This window comes from Drosophila simulans, chromosome 2R (assembly GCF_016746395.2).
Source record: "Drosophila simulans strain w501 chromosome 2R, Prin_Dsim_3.1, whole genome shotgun sequence".
Lineage (NCBI taxonomy): Eukaryota > Metazoa > Arthropoda > Insecta > Diptera > Drosophilidae > Drosophila > Drosophila simulans.
Window position 1 is genome coordinate 3,364,872 of NC_052521.2, and position 18,601 is coordinate 3,383,472.

At 36.5% G+C, this 18,601-nt stretch overlaps 1 protein-coding gene across 5 annotated transcripts; it reads right to left on the reverse strand.

The window, feature by feature from the left end:
• Positions 1–1,057: 1,057 nt before the first annotated feature.
• Positions 1,058–10,542, reverse strand: LOC6733172 (zinc transporter 2). 5 transcript variants are annotated; one of them, XM_039292187.1, is made up of 10 exons: positions 10,371–10,542; positions 4,783–5,299; positions 4,574–4,711; positions 4,297–4,459; positions 3,946–4,099; positions 2,719–2,994; positions 2,106–2,232; positions 1,705–1,874; positions 1,571–1,641; positions 1,058–1,515 (listed from the first exon to the last, which is right to left on the reverse strand). In XM_039292187.1, exons 2-10 carry the CDS (start codon positions 5,074–5,076, stop codon positions 1,406–1,408), a joined length of 1,503 nt encoding a protein of 500 aa, XP_039148121.1. In that variant the 5' UTR covers positions 5,077–5,299; positions 10,371–10,542; the 3' UTR covers positions 1,058–1,405. The 5 variants fall into 5 exon arrangements, with proteins under 5 accessions (XP_039148121.1, XP_039148120.1, XP_016026049.1 ...); XM_039292186.1 differs by having other exon boundaries at positions 10,094–10,542; XM_016167477.2 differs by having other exon boundaries at positions 9,974–10,542.
• Positions 10,543–18,601: the final 8,059 nt, after the last annotated feature.

Genomic DNA, 18,601 nt, shown 5'->3' on the forward strand with positions numbered 1-18,601 from the left:
TACAATCTACCTTTTTTTTTAAATTGTGGCTACTATGGCGGTTGCTTTTAATTGGTGTACCACTCCTTTCAGAGTGTTCAGACCAGAGAACTGCAAGGGTGGCATTTTTTACCACTCGACTCACACCCAACAATTTTGTGTGCGGGTGCTACCCGCCACGCACATCGCGGGTACTTACAAACACACAGTATACATCTGCACATGTAGACAAGACACCCCGTTGTGCCCGCACCCGAATCAATACGGTGACCTGCGTCGCGGGTGCCGATATACTCGGCACCCATAACGGAGGGTAGAGAAGACAAACAGTCAGAAAAAGACAAATGCCTAAAAAGGGATGAGTGACAAAAGCACTTGTGGGTTTACCGTTAAACACATGGGTGTTTCCAAAAATACTCGGGTGTTTCGAAAAATACTCGGGTAATTATATTATATTTATTATTAACGTTTTTATTATTTAAATGTAAATTATAGTAAAAATAATAGTAATAGTAATAATGCTAATAGCCGAATCTATGTACATAATGTCACAAAATTCATTTCAAAAATGAATTTATGCAAGAATATTTGTCATTAGAGTATTCAGCTAGCGACTTGTGAAAAATTAGTAAGTAGTAGTAAGTAAGTAGTAGTAAGGCAATGATTCGAAACGGGTGGCACCCGACATGAGCACGAAATTTTTCTTGGGTATTCCCTTTTACCCTTCATTTCTTATACCCGTCGCGCTTCCACCCATACAAATTTTAGGCGTACAAAAAATGACCTGCGGCCGATCGTTGACTGTGCGTCCACTCACCCATACGGCTCTTGCGCAGCAGGCCTCGGGTGGTTTTTTTACTCGTAACAAAAACACAACGTTGGTAAAACACCCGAATATTTTCTGTTGCCGCAAGTAGGGTGTCAAAAAAGACGGGGTGCCTAGAGACCGAGTGTTTATCGGGTGGACGTAGAGTGCCAGTGGCGGGCTGCAGTTCTCTGGTTCAGACCGTCAAAGAGGAATTTAATTTATTCATGCATATGTGGACTGCCGTCCATAAGTGATTATAATACATTCCGATTAACAACTTTAAAACTTTTATTTCTCTTATGATTAATACTTATGGATCAAATGGCCCTACCAATGGGTAATCGTCAATGACGATTTTTGACTGTTACCTGTAGGAATTCGAATGTGGAGCCATTTTTTAAAGTGTATTTGCTACGTTTTGGGTCAAATTAAATAAATTAATTATAAATTTAAAATATAATATTTTCTTTGGGGTAATGTCACTGGATGTTTAACAGTAAGTGTTGTAGGGCCACATACAAAGTAAAATAACATGGCTTAACAAACGGCTAGCTGCAATTCTCTCCTTTGTGGCTCAGAATTTAAAACAATTTGTCAGAATAATTTCGTTGATACCGACTACTCCGTTGTAGGTTCCAATTGAATGGTTGAATGCTTGATGTTATATTTTGGACCGGATACGAGCGCCGTGGCAGCCTGCAGTACCTCATGGCTGTCAGCTCGGGAGTCTGAAACGCATTGGATAGTAATGAAACTGCAGCTCTGTTCATTTTGGAAACACACCTGTAACGAGATGCACCATCAGCACCCTTTGCTGAGATGTTTGCTGCCACACGTTTAGGTGGTGCACAGATCTGCCGATAGAAACAAATTTTTAAGATGAGGTTTCCTCTGGCGGACTGGATTTGTCAACTGACCTGACACCTTCGATGCTGCCCAGCTCCAAGTGCAGAGTGCGCATATTAAGGTTTTGTGGAACTGCATTCACGATGATGCCCATAGACTCCCGGAACAGACGCAAGGTAGTCATTATTACAATAATTGAGAATATGAGAGTACACAGGGGGTCAGCATACTTGGCACCTGGCTGAAATATCCAAAATATTAAAATACATAACAGAAGTAAATTGCATGATAAAGCATTCCATTTCCGCTTTAGTCCTCGGTTATAGAGCTCTCTTGATTTTTTCAAAGTATTATATGCATCACCAAATCTGATTTAAAATGTCCTTATGTTTAAATAGTTATCTTTTCACTCTCTCCTGGTGCGTATTGTACAACTTAAAAATGTACTAATTCATGCTTAGCACAAACTTACATAAACTTTTATTAGGACGGCAGCCAAGAAAACGCCAATGCTCTGCACTAGGTCTCCAATCACATGAATCATCGCAGCACGCAGGTTGAGGTTTTTCTCCTCGTGAGCCAGCTGCATGTTTGAAGTCCTGCAGGAAGAAAAATCAGTCAGGACCAAATATAAATTATGAGCTATGTCATTCATCTTAATGTCATTTCAGATTAAATGATATGTTAAATACTGTCAAAAAGATACGACAACCGCAACCGGAAAAGTTACACTTGACGTCTATCAGATAGTCGCGATGGAGTGATTTGGTTCGTTTCTCAATTCGATAGTTGACAAAGTAAATAATTTTGGAACGTAAGAGGTGCGATTGAAAGCGCGTGACAGCCAGAAAATCTTTTCAGACTTTTTAGCTGGCAAGATCCTGACGTCCATGCGGACAGATAGACTGCGCTGGTGAAGAATAGGTAATATTCCTTTTTGGGTCGGGACTAGGATGTACCGAGTTGTTTTTGCCTAATATTAGTGTTTTAAAAATTGTATGGTGTTCACCGTAGGCGTTCAATATACAATTCTATCAATACATATTTCTTTATCAAGTTTTGGCTTTGTATATATTTTCACTTACCCAGTCAGAATTTGTTTTTTCCCATTTGTAATAACAATCTTATGCTCGTTTGAATTAATTTCTTTCCTTAGTGAATCCTCCTCATCTGCCGTTGAAGCGCTTTGACTTCCAATCGCCGTAAGAAAGTTGGAATTGGAACGTGTTTGTGAAGGACTATTATTTGGCTCATGTCCGTTTCCGTGACTATAACTGTGGCTGTGACTATGACCATGGCTGTGACTGTGGCCATGACCATTCCCGTTCACGAACCAGGATCCATGCAAAACAAACATCATTCTGTGTACAAAAAACAACATTTTAAATTTTTAAACCCAATAAAAAGGAAGAAAGAACGCTATAGTAGTAATTAGTAATTTCTACATTTTTTTGACATGTCGGTAGAAATGTGCAAAAATAATAGTAAAATAAAAAAAAAAAACAAGCATTTCTAAAAATTGTGAGGTGGCACCTTTGTCCGGTTTGTGGGCGTTAGAGTGGGCGAGACCCAAATAATTTTCCTTGCATATAAGAAGAAATTAAATTTAAGTCTGTACATCTTTGAAAAGTATGGCATGACAGACTAGGGAGTTAAATATCATGGAACCAACTTGCCCAATTTACTACAAGAAAATTACTACAAGAATGCTTAATCTGAAAAATATAGCCTTTCTAGTTCCTGACGGACATCAATACGAGTCCAATTGTACTCGGTTTCTGATCCTGACCCATAATTTTTATATTGTATGCTGACATGCTTGAGAACGGATATACCCTTAGCTCTACTGGTAACGGGTGTAAGAACTGTTATATTAGAAAATCGAATATTCCAAAACCTATTTGCTATTATCGGAAAATTTACAACTTTTTTGATTGTCCTGGGCCAGGACTCCTGGTCCTTTTCATTACTGTGTGGACTGAAGACCACATTGATCATATGAACTTAATTAAATTCAAATTATTTGCCTATTTAATGAGAAAAAACGGACTAAAAAGAATCGAATAGCAAAGGTGATAGAAATAAGCAAGTAAGAAAACGACTGAGTCCCAAACACCTACCAACTCTCAAACGGCATTAAAATGTAACCGCTGCAAAAAAAAAAGTCTAAAATGTCTTATATTTTTTAGACTTATGCAGAAATCCAAGCCTTAACTTTGTCTTTCGCTTGATGCGGCTTATGGTATTATAGAAAAAGATAATACATACAATTTTCACACAAATGTTAATGTAAGATTCACGTCTTGACTTACACGATATTTATGACTATGCCAATGCCTGAAATGAGCATCATCATATCGGCGTTTAGTTCAAAGTCCTGGGAGTAGATCCTCTGAATAGCCACAACCACGAGCAGGGTAGTTACGAACCAGATCCCCAGGATAGAAGCCAGAGCTCCGATAACCTCTAAAAAGAAATGCATCAGAAAAAAAAGAAAAATCCGAACAATGCTATCAAATGCTTGACCAAATCTAATGACGTGAGCAGTTGGCATTGTCTTTTTACAGACAGATATGGCATACGAGCGGTCAAACGCCTGGATTTATATGGGTGTGCGTGTGGTACTCTCATTAGAATGGTGTCAATCACAATTGGCTACTTACCAAAGCGTTTGTACCCAAAGGACATACGCTCGTCTGGCTGGCGACCCCCTATCCATATGGCGACTAGACCGATGACGAAACTAATGCAATCAGATGCTAAATGGGCGGCATCCGTCATTATGGCCAGACTTCCGGCGACATAGCCGCCAAGAAATTCGATGATCTGCGGTCGCCGTCAAATTTGTGGGTTGAGTTCAGGGCATGAAATGTGTCATAATTAAATCAGCAATACGTTTTCACACCTACACAGGTAGACGGGTACGGTGCTTCTTCTTACCATAAAAACGCAACACAGGGCAACTGCGAGCATAATTTTATACTTGGCCTCCTGGTCAGATTTGCTCTTCGGGTTGGCCCTGAACCCTGGTTGATGATTGCAGCACTCACGCTGCATATCAAATTCCGTTTCCGAGCTCTGCAATGGGCCGCACAATTTGTTCGTAAATATTTGTGTGTGCATGCAAGTCCTTTGGTTGTTCCAATTACCTGGTTTCTCGCACTGTCCCCACAATCGCCCAACAGTGGCACTTCCCAGGTTTGCTCCTCTGGAACGCGGACGACATTTGATCCAATTGTCACCATTTCCCTATCAACACCATTGTTGTTAACGCTGTAATACCTATCTTGGTAATCTGGTAATCGATCTTCTCTAGTATCTGGATCCTGTTGGAGACCCAGATTTTGATGGTTATCATCAAAGTAAGCCGGGAAACCCCCTTCAGAGTCGTCATCGTGAGCGTTGGGCAACAGTATGTTGTCAAGCTTCTGATATTTTGGCATGGTATTTGGTGTCAAATGGTCAACTACGCTATTATTATTTCAGTTACTTCAGTAGTGTCGGCATCTCCTTATGTCGACTTGTGAATTTGATGTTTGGTTAACGAAAAGTGAGCAATTAATGTGAACTCTGAAGTCATCTGTCATAGTACATCGATCAGTTGTTGTGTAGGAAATTGATCACTTCTCCGTAGTTCAGACTGTTGAAAAGCGTATTTCGGACATCCTTTTTGTAATGAGACATATGTGTTTTATAATTTATGAAAATATGTTACATTTTATTACATTTGATATTCGACACAATAAATTTTGTACGGAATTACGCCAAACCAATTGAAAACAAGAGAGAGAGAGAGTTCTGGCCGCGTGAATTTCCTCTAATACTATCATTTATCCGTTACTCAGCTAATAGGAGTACTAAAGTAGTGCCCAAAAAAAAAAGCAAATACTTCATTTCCCCCAAATGAAGGATTCCATGGTGCCAAGACCCTTACCCCACGTTGGGAGTAGAAAATTGAATCTTTATTGTATATATGGACATATTAGAGAGATTATAGAATATAAATTAGAAATAATTGGAAGCCATCTATGGGCTAAGATGATATGTCACGAACTGGACCTTCCAACAGGATATATATCAAAAAGCACATGGTGCAATGCTAGTTCCTTAAACCCTTATAGGAATATTATAAGAATAGTTTCATAATTACGTTTTAGAATTCCTAGGAAAAATCGCATATTTACCTTGTCAGTAAATTTTCTTAGTTTTAAGATTGTCAGTCACTGTTGAATCAATAAATAATGTTCATTGTATTCAAAGTACATTTCAAACCATTATTACTAGATTTACATTAAAGTATATGGGACTAGTTAGGTTACTGAGAAAAGCTGCACCGTATGTAGACTTATGTCTACCTCTTAATAAGGCTACAAGTTAATGGTAGCTTAGATTGCTTAGCCAAGACAAATTACTATTTGTTTTAAGTGTTCAGGCTAAGAAACTCGAAAAGATCTTTAAATTAAATTCACAAATAGTGATTATTATAGGTTAAGTAGAAATTTGGAAGCCAGACGAAATCGAAAACCTTATGGCAACTAAGAGCATGCGCCCAAAACTCCCGAGGCCAACAATTGTATTTTTTATAAAAATTAGTTATTAACATTTGAATATTAATAACGTAAATAAAAAATTATAATTTTGCTGGATATTTGACTATACTGCTGAAAATACTGATGAGTTGGTACTGAACAGCTGAATGCTGAATGCTGAATGGAATTGCTTTTCTGTCCTTTGTATGCATTATTACTGAAAGGAAGATTAAAAAGGTTGGAGAAAGTAGAAGTTACTAAATTAATGAAAACTATTCGGGATTATCTGAGTATATCTATACCAGTTGCCGCCAAGCCGGTCACGCCCACAATAATCATTTTATTCCCCAATATCTATCGATATCCCAGAAAAATGGGATCGCGTTCGCATTCACACTAGCTGAGTAACGGGTATCTGATAGTCGGGGAACTCGACTATAGCATTCTCTCTTGTTTATCTTTATGTCTAAGAAAATAACAAGGACAACATTAAAAAAATAATTTTCATGGAGGGATTTCATGACCACTTTCTTGTATTTATGTAAGCTTTATGTTGGTCTTCAATCTAAGCGTTTTGATACTATTGAGATAATGGTGTTAGAAATTACATAGAAGATTATATAGTCTCATGATTTAATCCCTGCTAAAACGTGGGTTGCCTAAACGTGGATTTTACAACAATTTTAAATAACACAGTGGTAGTTTATTCCACATAAGAAACGTTTTCACGTTAAGTTGGGAACTCTCATAACGTAATTGATTATTCTACAAAATGTACGTATGATGATAGCTAAACAAAATGTTGTTTATTATAACCAAAGACACTAGAATAACTAGACACTAGAAATATTCTAGTGTCTTTGATTATAACCATTACTCGTAAAGTAAAAGGGTATACTAGGTACGTGAAAAAGTATGTAACAGGCAGAAGAAAGCGTTTCCGACCATATAAAGTTTATATAGTGTATAGTGTATATTCTTCAAAAGGATCAATAGACGAGTCGATCTGTCCACAGACAGTAGCTGAGTAAAGGGTATCGGATAGTCGGAACTCGACTATATAATTCTCTCTTGTTAGAATTTAAGGACTATACAATTAAATTTATTACACTCCATAACTTAAGTAACGTAGATATGCATTTATCAGTAACGGATCGCACGTCGGTGGAACTATACTGGCAATTTAAACCTCTTTTTTATATTCTTGTATGCTTATCAGTACCTTGTGTGCTGATGGGTTATCAGGGTTGGTTTTTCTCGGTAGGTTTTGACCAAACGCATATTGTAGCCTATCAAATCGCCAGACGAGCTTATTATTATCTTTGATAGACAATAAGATACCCTTTACCTGGCTAGTTGGAGGCCGAAAAAGAAATATCGAGAGATATCGGGAACTATAAAAGGTGAAAACTTATATGTAGATACCAGTGATGCAATGGCTATGTATGTAAATTTGATTCAAAACGTTTCCAACCTCACATTTTATATTTTCATTTTGTATTCTACCATTTGTCTTCCCAAAAAATAAATATGGTTGTCGGGCGATTATCAAATTAAAACAATGGCAGAATACTGGTATACTAAAACTAGTATCAAAAACAAAAAACTTGCGCTGCGTCTATGTTTCTGTAAACTTGATGCTTAATTTTAACTCTCTAACAACTATAGTTCCTGAGATCTCGAAGTTCATACGGACTGACAGACGGACATGGCCAGATCGACTCGGCCATTGATCCTGATCAAGATTATACAAACTTTATATGGTCGCAAACGCTTCCTTCTGCCAGTTACGTACTTTTCAAAGAATCTAGTATACCCTTTTACTCTACTCGTAGGCCACGGAAAAAAACCCTTGCTTGCGCTTCGTAAAAAACGAGTTTGCAATGGTCTCGGGAGGTAGGTTCCATAGAAAATATTTCGAATGAACCACAGAGGAACATTTGTCACCTCAAATAAAGCTGCCAGGGATGTGGGGGGACTCTATTTCTCGAGAACATTACCAAAACTTCTTAAAATCAGTGCCAAAACGTGTTTAATGTGTAATACATCCGAGAGGTGACGTTACACAATTATAATATTAATTAATCTGTTATACTTTGCGTTCGAGTTAATAGTGGTCATTTTTTCTTATCTCTCAAGTCTACCTTTTGAATAAATTACTGATATGTCTGTTGTTGTTGAAAATATAACATTTTTTATCATCGTAAAGAGAATAAAATTCTCTTTTAGACAAAATACATTGGCATACGTTATTTGTAGTAGTAATGTGTGTTGAACACCGTAAAAAACACATGCTGTTCGAATTAATAATAGTAGTTGGGGCTCGTATTTCATTTTCTTTGCTAGGTGTTCGTTCTTGGGCACCTTTTTGGCATATTTCTATACAAATTTCTCGAGAAATAAAAGTGTATAGTAGAGGAATGTGACGGGTACGTCACATTAGGGTACATATAAATAAATTTGTAAAAACTATTAACTGTCACTATCTATATATAATGGCATAAATACATATATTAAAATTGATTTGCTGAGTAAAGACTACGCAGTTTTTTCTCTGGTTTGTAAATATGAACAAAGACACTAGAATAACAAGATGCGTAACGGCCATACAAATTTTTGGCACGCGATTTTTTGGCCGTGGCTCTAGAGGTGGCTCCAGGCTCTCTTGAGTTTTTGTTCGAGAGAGAAAGAGCGGAGAGCGCTACAGCAAACAGCTCTTTTCTACGCATACAGTGATAGCATACAACTGTATGTGTGCATATGTGTGCTCATGCATTGTAAATTTGACAAAATATGCCCTTCACCTTAGAAGTTCGTTGACTTTAAATCTATATTACTTTTGATTAATTGGCTCCATGCGAAAAATTCTTGTTTTGTCTTGCCTTAACGTTATTATTATTTAAATAAAGCTTAGAAATAGTAATAGCCGAATCTATGTACGTCACAAAATAAATTTCGAAAATGACTTTATATTAGAATACTTGTCATTAGGGTATTCAGCTTGCGGCGTGAGAAAAATTAATAAGGCAATGATTGTTGAGTGCTTGTGTCCGCACTTCGTGCCAGACGATATGACTTTTGCAACGAACTGTTTTCATATTTTTATTTATTTTATTAATTTTTATTTTCTACTACGTATTATTATTTTTTATGAATTATTATTATGAAATATTATTTTTATTATTTATGAATAAAATTATTATTTTTTTATGAAATTAAAAAATAATTATTATTTTTATGAAATATTTATTTCATATTTATTTATTTATAATATAAATAAAATAAAAATAAAATATAAATATGTAAACGGTAGCTAATTCGAGCGGCGATTTTAACAAACGAATTTAAAAAATTTTAAAATTATAATAGTCAGGGAATTTTTATTTTATTTCATCATATTGCTACGAAATTGGCCATAACTCCAAATATGTAAATTCGTTTCTTGGATCAGAATTGATTTCGGCCCGAAAATCGTCTTCTAGCACAACACGCAACATATACGCGTTCTCGTCTCTTGTTTTTACTCACACAAGCAAGCAAATTCTATTATTAGATTTCTTACGCTCTCAGCGTGAGCGAGCGGAAAGAGAGCAAATTTGGCCTTCACCAAAAAAGTGGCTGCATAGTGCCAAACGAATGTATGGCCGTTACGCATCTTGTTATTCTAGTGTCTTTGATATGAACCTATGGGACGTAGCGTTTTGCGAGAAAACTATCAATTAGAATTGGATCCTCCACTAAGCAGAGAGTTTAACCGCAAAGTCAAAAACAAAGTAAAGAAAACAAATGCCGGCGCTGAGCGTGCACTGACCTTATCAGCAGGTTTGACTTTGGCAATGAGTAATAATTTCGACTGCGGCTCTCTTTCTCTCATGTGTTTCTACTCAGCTGCTGATGCTGCACATAGCTATGCACATACATATGTACGTACGTACGTTCCGTTGGAAAGAGAGATCAGAACGGAGCGCCCATTCGTTGTAGTCACTCTCACGTATCACACTGAACAACTGGCGCTGTGCTCAGTTAGGGTTGATTGCGTTAAATTCGGATATTTAAAACATTTTTATTTTAAGCTCTTCGGAACATTAAAAGTTTAATCTTAATTACGACGTCTTCGTATAGAATCGTATTTCGTAAATCTTCTAGTTCCCAGCCATATGCTCTTCTCATGGACTATGTAAACAAAATGAATGTACATATGTATGTACGAAATACTCAGTAGCGAATCTACAATGTTCCGCTGTCGTGCACTATCAGCTGGAGTTCTCTTTTTATCGTACACGGCCCTACTCGCTGTAATTGTTTTAGATTTCCGATCGTCAGCGACTGTTTACTTCCCGGCACTCCCGGCGACGCGTGAAGTTCAACTAACAGCGGTGACGGCGGCGTCGCCTTCTCAGCTGGTTTGTGGGCAGAGCGAGACAGTGATAGTGGGGGCATTTTTCTCTTGAGTGGCGACACTTGAGTGGTTCTCAAAGGATCCCAATTGCGGCTGTTGCTCGCTTATCAAAATAAGAGAGAAGAGCCGTGTTCCTCGACAATCAGAAATATCATATACCCGTTACTCGGCTAAGTGGAGTCAGATAAAAATGTGCCATAACTAGGGGAGGGCCTGTTTCCCGATCGTTGAGATCTCAAGAACTATAAATCTAGAAAGTTGAGATTAAGCATACAGATTCTAGAGACATAAGCGCAGCGCGAGATAGTTGACCAATGCTGCCACGCCCACTTTAACGACCAAAAACCGACCAAAGTTGCCGCGCTCACATTTTTGAAACATATTTCGATATTTTTTCATATTTTCTTTAGAACAAATTTAAGTTTTTTCTCTTTTTATTTCGTAATATCTATCGATATCCCAGAAAAAATTATAAAATTTCGCGTTAGCATTCACACTAGCTGAGTAACGAGTATCTGATAGTAGGGGTACTCGGCTATTAGCATTCTCTCATGTTTTATATTCTATTTCTAATGTATCTATGTACGTATGTACAAATCATTTCAATTGGTTTCTTTTAGATTAATAATTTATAAATAATTGATTATTAGTGTAACCTAAAAATTAAGTAGACGTTATCTACACTTTTTGTGATTACAAACGCAACTCAAAGAGTAAAAGGTAATCTCTAAAAATAAGGTTCAAGATAACGTTTCTGGCGCTATAAAAATATACATTCTTTATAACGAGCTTCGATATCGGAGTACTATAAATCGACGCAGTTGAGACTAAACTTGTGCCTCGTTTCTTATCAGCGGTTCGGTCCCTATCAAGTTCATCCACAGTAAAGCATTATTATCAAACACTGTTGAAATCTGTACATAGTACAATAAAAGGCATTTATCCTTAAAAACAAGTGGAAGTCTGATATGTGTCAGATTTGTCAGATGTCAGATATGTCAGATTTGTTTTTTCACTTAAATTTTTAAATTATCTTATAGTACGTAATGAAAATACATTTGTCAATGAAAATTCGAACAAGTGCGAAAGTTGTGCTTTGAATATTTCTATTGTACCTTAGTTTTTATTTTACTTGCCCTTTAATTCTAATTTATTATTATGCACTAATATTTAGCATGGGAGTTTTGGGCGATTTGTGCGTTTTAGTTTGGTCAACATCAGGAAACAAAAAAGTTGCGAAAGCTTCATCTCGCTTTTGTAGTTCCTGAGATCTCAACGTTCATACGGACGGACGGACGAACATGTGATCCTGATCAAGAATATATATACTTTTATTATTATTGTTATACCTTAAATTTCTGCTCATGAAATTATTTTATTACCTAGAATAAAAATCGAATCGCAAGTGATCAGCGAAAAAGGGCACGTGCCTTTCAGAAAAGTAATCTGTCTTTGGAAGATGCAAAAGCACTTAAGCAAAATCTGTTTCCCGGGAATGTGGTACTTCTTATCACAACGGACCAGTTAATGGAGATTGTTCTAAAACAGTTGTTGAAGCATGCCAAAGAAAATGGATGAATAATGGAATTTTCCTTAGTTGTGTTGTGATTTGACAAAGAAAACGCATATATGTAAGTAAGTTTGTACAAATTTAGTCTTAATACACCAACTGATTTACACTAAACAACTAAAAAACTTCTTCAAGTTCATTAAGCAAATGCACTCTTGACGATCATTTAGCTAAGTTATTTCAAAGAGAATGGCTCTGCTTATCAAAAATATTGTTGTGTAATTCGGAAGAGGAATTAATGTTGTTAATTAAAGTAGAGTTAATAAAAGATAATAAGTTGGAGCTTGTAGCATAAATGCAGTATTAGTCATCGGAAATATACTACACGAAATGCAAATCTTTATTAGCTGAACCAGGAAAGTTTTGAATAGCTTGGTTATCGCAAATGGAGTGATTTTCAGATGATCATGATTTCCGCTGATGGCCTAGACCCCGGCTTGAGTTTCCATGAAGTCAAGTCGTGAAAATTTTGCCACCGAGCTAGAATTGTTTTTTGGAAAATTAGAACCTGCGGGCCTGAAGAAAAATATTTAAAAGTGCGAAAATATAATAATCAAGTGAGTTTTCCTCGCCGCAAAACATTTTTTTTTGTGTGTTTTCTCAGTCGGAAACTTAATCTGGAAAATCCGTAGCTTGCCGCAGCCATCGTGCAGTAGCGCCACCAACCAGGCCCCAAGGTTGTTCAACTGGGGCAGTCAACCGTTAGTATATATCGGGGAAAAAGTGATCAGTTAGCTTAGGCCAAGACTCTTACTTTTTAGGTGGTCAAGAATAAAATAACTGGAGTAAAGCCGTCTCGCGGATCACCCTTTCGTGCCGTCCCGGGGAGCACCACGTCGAGATCCCGAGTATCACCCTTTCCCATCGATTAACAGAAGCCTCGAAACCATACACAAAAAAACTGCGATTTTTATTTAATTCAATTGCTGGAAATATATATTAATAAAAAAAGAGAGCCAAAAGTAAAGGTAGGCACGTGGACGTGCGCGTTGAAGTAAACATATAAAAATAAATGTAAAAAATATAAAGATGCTTGCTAAATTCTGTCGGACCTAATCCTATACCTGCGTGAAAGATACCAAACTGCGAATCTACACTGCGAAACTTCAGAATAATTATATCCGCAACTATTTCTATTATTTATAATGATTCATATAAATATGTAACCCAGGAGGAGACTTATTTCATATTACTTTTGTATTTTGAATTTTATTTAATTAAATTTTCTTATGATTTATATTTTTATATTATTTATTTTTATATTATTTAACTTAACCTAATTTGATTATTTTTCCCTAGATGAATACAGTTTCAGAGAGTGCGCGTTAAATTTATCGGTTAAATTTGGCAAAGAAAAGTTTATTTAAATTCGTTTTGGTTTGAAAAATTGAGGGAAAGTATGTGTTCGTATATTTTCAAAGTGTTAGTGGAAAACTGCAAGCTTTAATTACAGTTTATCTGCGCCAGGAGATCGTTCTTCGCCGAGGATTCAAATTGAGTGAGTTTTAGCTGCATTAATATTTATTTTCTTATATAATAATACAAAAAAAGATAAAAGTATTTTAAATTATACACCGTAAAAAAGCTAAATAGACAAAAGTAAATAAATTTATTGATTTTTTTTGTGAAATATTTTGGATTTCAAACTTTGCTTTCAATATAATTTGAATAAATTCTACCCAGAATAACGCGATTAATGAATACAATGGGAACAATTTATTGAACCCTAATGATATTGCTGAAGTAAACTATTAAATATTAATTAATTATTTAATTAGCCACAACCCACTCGGATCTATTTTTTAGTTTTCACTGGTTAATGAAACTGAAATAAAAACAAAACAAGAGAATATGCTACAGTAGAGTTCCCCGACTATCAGATACCCGTTACTCAGCTTGTGTGATTGCAAACGCGAACTTTCATAATTTTTATGGGATATCTATAGATATTGGGGAATAAAATGAGAACAAATTTAAAATTGTTCAAAAATGTGGGCGTGAACGGTTTGTCTGCTTCAGGGCGTTAGAGTGCGCGTGCCAAGAAGTATTTTGGAAAATCGATAGAAATTTAAGCGACTAATAAAATTATGGAAAAATATGCAACAAATTTATATGGTTCAAACTTGAGATTCGTCTTTGTCTCTATAATCTGTTTGCTTATTCTCAACATTCTAGCTTTTATATTGTAGTTCCTGAGATCTGAATATATGTACTTTATATAGTCGGAAATCTTTCTTGTGCCTGCTTCCTTTTTACGATAGAAAAAAACTATTTCAGCAGGTAAAATAAATAAATAAAAATGATTAATAACAAATTTTATATATACTTGATCAGGATCAATAGACGAGTCGATCTGCCCCTGTCCGCCTCTCCGTCCGTATGCATGTTGAGATCTCAGGAACTATAAAGGATAGTAAGTTGAGGTTATATGTATATTCAGATTCCAGCGCCGCCTACGTTGCGCCCACTCTAGCCCACAAGCCGCCCAAGACTGCCACTCCCACACTTTTGAAAAGAAGATTAAAACATTTCCAAAACTCGGTCCAAAGTAAAGGCAGTGATAGTAATACGTAAAACCTTAAATTAGTTTGTATTGGACCAATTTGATGGCCTACTCTTACCTACTCCTGGTTGGTGAGCATTCTTCGGTACAAATGTAATGTTTTTTTTATACCTCTAGATTTTATGGATCTGTGGATTGACTGCAGTTTGTTCTGGCTTCCAGCTGGGTAATGTCACAGCTCCTATTTCCTTATCATCAATATTTCTTTCCCTTATTATCTACTGAGCTTGTCGCCAAGGAAAATTGCAACATTTTCAGTGCCCTTGGCCCCGACTGCTGAAATCGCTCTCGTGTTTTTACTACTTGACTACATGTTAAATTTTCCGTAGGATACTTGCCCCTCAGAACTTTTATTATGAAATTTCAATAATATTTTAGCCATAGAAGTGATCCTTTCATGCTGACTTTTATTCAAAACCGAAAAGTCCTTTTAAATGGACATTAGGGTCACAGTTTTCTGGAATTAAAAAGGCGGGACAGACAATTTTCATAATATTCTAATAAATTGCATTGTAAGAAATTTAAGCCGGAAGACGTTTCGGCTGATGTTGCTGACTCGCTTTCAACCGCCCCGTTTATTTCCGTTCTGTGCCAGTAAAGAGTGTGCACCACAATGGAGAGTGGAATTCAAAATTATAACCGGAACCAGAGCCAGTTAGAGGATGTTTTTTGTTAACCAACGTTTGGAATTGCATTTAGTAGTTTTGTCTTGCTCTTCAATGACTTCGCTGTGTGAATATTGCAATGTAATATGCCTAACTGGCCATGCCCCAGCACCCAAAAAATCAGTAGAATCGGATAACAAATTATTATTGTTACCTATGGCATTAACGCTATTGGGCCCGTCATATCCTTCAATGCGAAATTAAATTTTGATTTTTGAAATTGTCATTTGCCCATCCTATCTCAATTGTATTTTGTAAATAGAAACCGAACATTTCAAAATAAACGTAGCATCCAGAAGCAATAAAAAAAGCATTTACAGGATCGAAACAAAATGTTGCTGTCGCCGCTGCTTGCTTCAATATTTATTATTATTAATTATTAATATTATATTATTAATATTTTTAATACCGTTCATCGAAAAGTAAACTATATTATACTATCTATAAGGTACATATCTTTCGATCTATTGGTCTATACGAACTATGAGATCTCGGAAACAACAAAAGCAATCAAATGCTTAGCAAGTTAGTTTCAGAACGTTGGCACGCCCACTTTAACGCCAAATAACCCGCCCAAAACTGTCATGCTCATATTCATTGATTCGGTGAAAACAATCTGGACTCGCCCAAAAATGTTCCGTTACTCGTCGAGTTAAAGGGCATACTAGATTCATTAATAAGCATGTAACAGGCCGAATGAAGTGTTTCCGACCAAATAAAGTATATATATTCTTAATCAGGATCCATAGCAGAGTCGAGTCGTTCTGACCCTAACAGTCGGTCCGTATGAACGCCTCGATTTCAGGAAGTATGGAAGCTAGAATGTTGAGATTAAGCATACAGATTCTCAAGATATTTTGCCATGACCTTTAGGCTTTAGGCCCACAAACCGCCAAAAACTGCCACGCCAAACATTTCAAATGCTTTAATTTTTCTTCTTGACAATTTCTATCAGAATACCTAAAAAACTTTTGTTACGCCCTTTCTTTCACCTACAAAACACTACACCAGCTGAGTAATGGGTATCTGATAGTCGAGGAATGCGACTATAGCGTCTCCTCATGTTTATGTCTGCACACATTTTGTTTTTAATTTTTCCTCTTATTCATTTTATTTTGCGTAAAATACGTCCTACCCCACACATCAAACGCTGCTCTCTGCGATGGCGTGCAATACCCATGCCACAGCCCTTGATGTATAGCTTGGGCAATATCAGCATTTTATTCTGCGTTCTCGTTAGTTTCCGGTGCTGCCACTACTGCTGTTGGAAGCAGAGCCAGCGGTGGCATCCGCCATCATCATCATTGCTAGCATTTTGTGCGCACTGACCCGCTTTTTGTGCTTTTCCCATTACATTCGGCTTGCCATTCCTGCCCATAACACTCATACCGCTACCCTGCTTACTTATTTATAGTATAACTGTTTCGTAGTTGGCTCGCGGGCATGAACTATCTGCCAGTCGGTCTATGTGCAGCTCCAACGCATGAGGGTGGGTGATATGGTGGGTTCTGCACAAAATCTGTTTTGCCATGTAGTTTTCATGTTGAACGCGCTCAAAATTAATGGTCACACATATGAACATACCCACATACACCAGCCGCTGGGTTTCTGAAATAGAAACGAACGTTATCGTTACAAATGTCCTTTCCGTTGTCTGTCAGCATAACTACAACTCGCGGACTAGCCCCGTCTTAGTGTCAATGTTTTTGCTGTTATCGGTTCTTTCTCTTTCCATTGACTAAGGTTCTTAGTTTGTATGAATTGTATGTTTTCCGTCGAGGAATTTCGATTTCAGCACTCAAAAAGAGCTTTATAATTGGAAAATAGATTGCCGTGTGTATAGCAATCTTTGGCGGCTAAAGACTATACTCATTTGGTAATCCAAAGGCACAATTGACCCTTTAAAATATGATAACTGTCGTGATCAAATGAGTAAAGTAAAAACGCTTTAAGGTGCCTATAAGAATAATATTGTTATAACAAAAATCCACACCAAATGATAATGTAATGTAATGTGAGCACTTTCCTGAGTCGCGAGTAGCGAGTTTTTAATTTGCATACTAAGCTAACAAATTTGCCTACTACAATGAAGCTATCTATTAAAACCATTCCTGTCAAATTACTAAAAAGTTAGTTTAGCTCGGGTAATTCGTATATTTAAAAGTGAAAAAAATAAAAAAATTATATTTTAGTGGGAAGAGGACAGCACTGCTCCCAGGAGAAAAGAATGTTAATTCTTAAGCTAAAAATGGAAGGAAAAACTTAAAAGGGCATTCAAAAAACCCTTGAATGTTCTGCCAAAATGGTATTTTTATGAACACAGCTGTAGCTGTATTGTTTTAGAAATGTAAACGAATAGAACACTCAGAAAATGCAAACGTTTTAAAAATACATATATACAATGTACTTCCTTATTTATTATACCCGTAACTTGTAGAATAAAAGGGTATACTAGATTTGTTGAAACGTTTGTAAGATGTAAAACGAAGCGTTTCCGCCCGATCAAACTACATATATATGCTTGATCAGGATCGCTAGCCTATCTGGCCATTAACGGTTTCTAAACGTTTAGGTCTCAATAAATATAAAAGCTGAGAGTTTAGATTAAGCATGTTAGAATCTGCAAAGACTCAAAGACGCAGTACAAGATTGCTTACAGAACTAGCAACACCCACAAAAACGCAAAACTGCCACGCCCATACTTTTTATACCCGTCTGTCTGTCTGTCCTTATGAACATCGAGATCTTGAGATTCAGATACAGATTCTAGAGACAATGACGCATCGCAAGTTTGTTGATTCAGGTTGCCACGCCCACATTGTTGCAAAATGTTTTGAAATTTGTTTCAAATTTGTATTAGTTTTGTAAATTTCTATCGATTTGTCAAAAAACTTTTTGCCACATTTGACCAATTTTTAAATTTTTTCGCATTTTATACACCAATATCTGTCGATGTCCCAGAAAAATTATAAAGTTTCGCTTTTGCATCTCCACCCGCTGCAGCGCGCTGAGTAACGGGTATCCGATAGTCGCGGAAGTCGACTATAGCAATCTCTCTTGTTTTATTTTTGGAAATTGTTATCGATATTCCAAAATTTACCAGCGCTATCCCGGTACGAGTATAATAGTATTTGCTCTTCAGATTTCCCATGTCTTTATATATACCTATACATATATTAAAAGGTCAATTTTCAAAAAATAAATATATATTTATCAAGATTAGGCATGATTATACTTATGCG

What these genes read in the sequence shown, in the direction of transcription:
- LOC6733172 (XM_039292187.1), bottom strand. Translation starts at nt 5,076, where the DNA reads ATGCCAAAATATCAGAAGCTTGACAACATACTGTTGCCCAACGCTCAC. An exon ending in AAAAAACAAATTCTGACTGG is followed by an intron (nt 2,233 to 2,718) that starts GTAAGTGAAAAT and finishes TTCTTCCTGCAG; the next exon opens with GACTTCAAACATGCAGCTGG. An exon ending in GATGGTGCATCTCGTTACAG is followed by an intron (nt 1,516 to 1,570) that starts GTGTGTTTCCAA and finishes AATGCGTTTCAG; the next exon opens with ACTCCCGAGCTGACAGCCAT.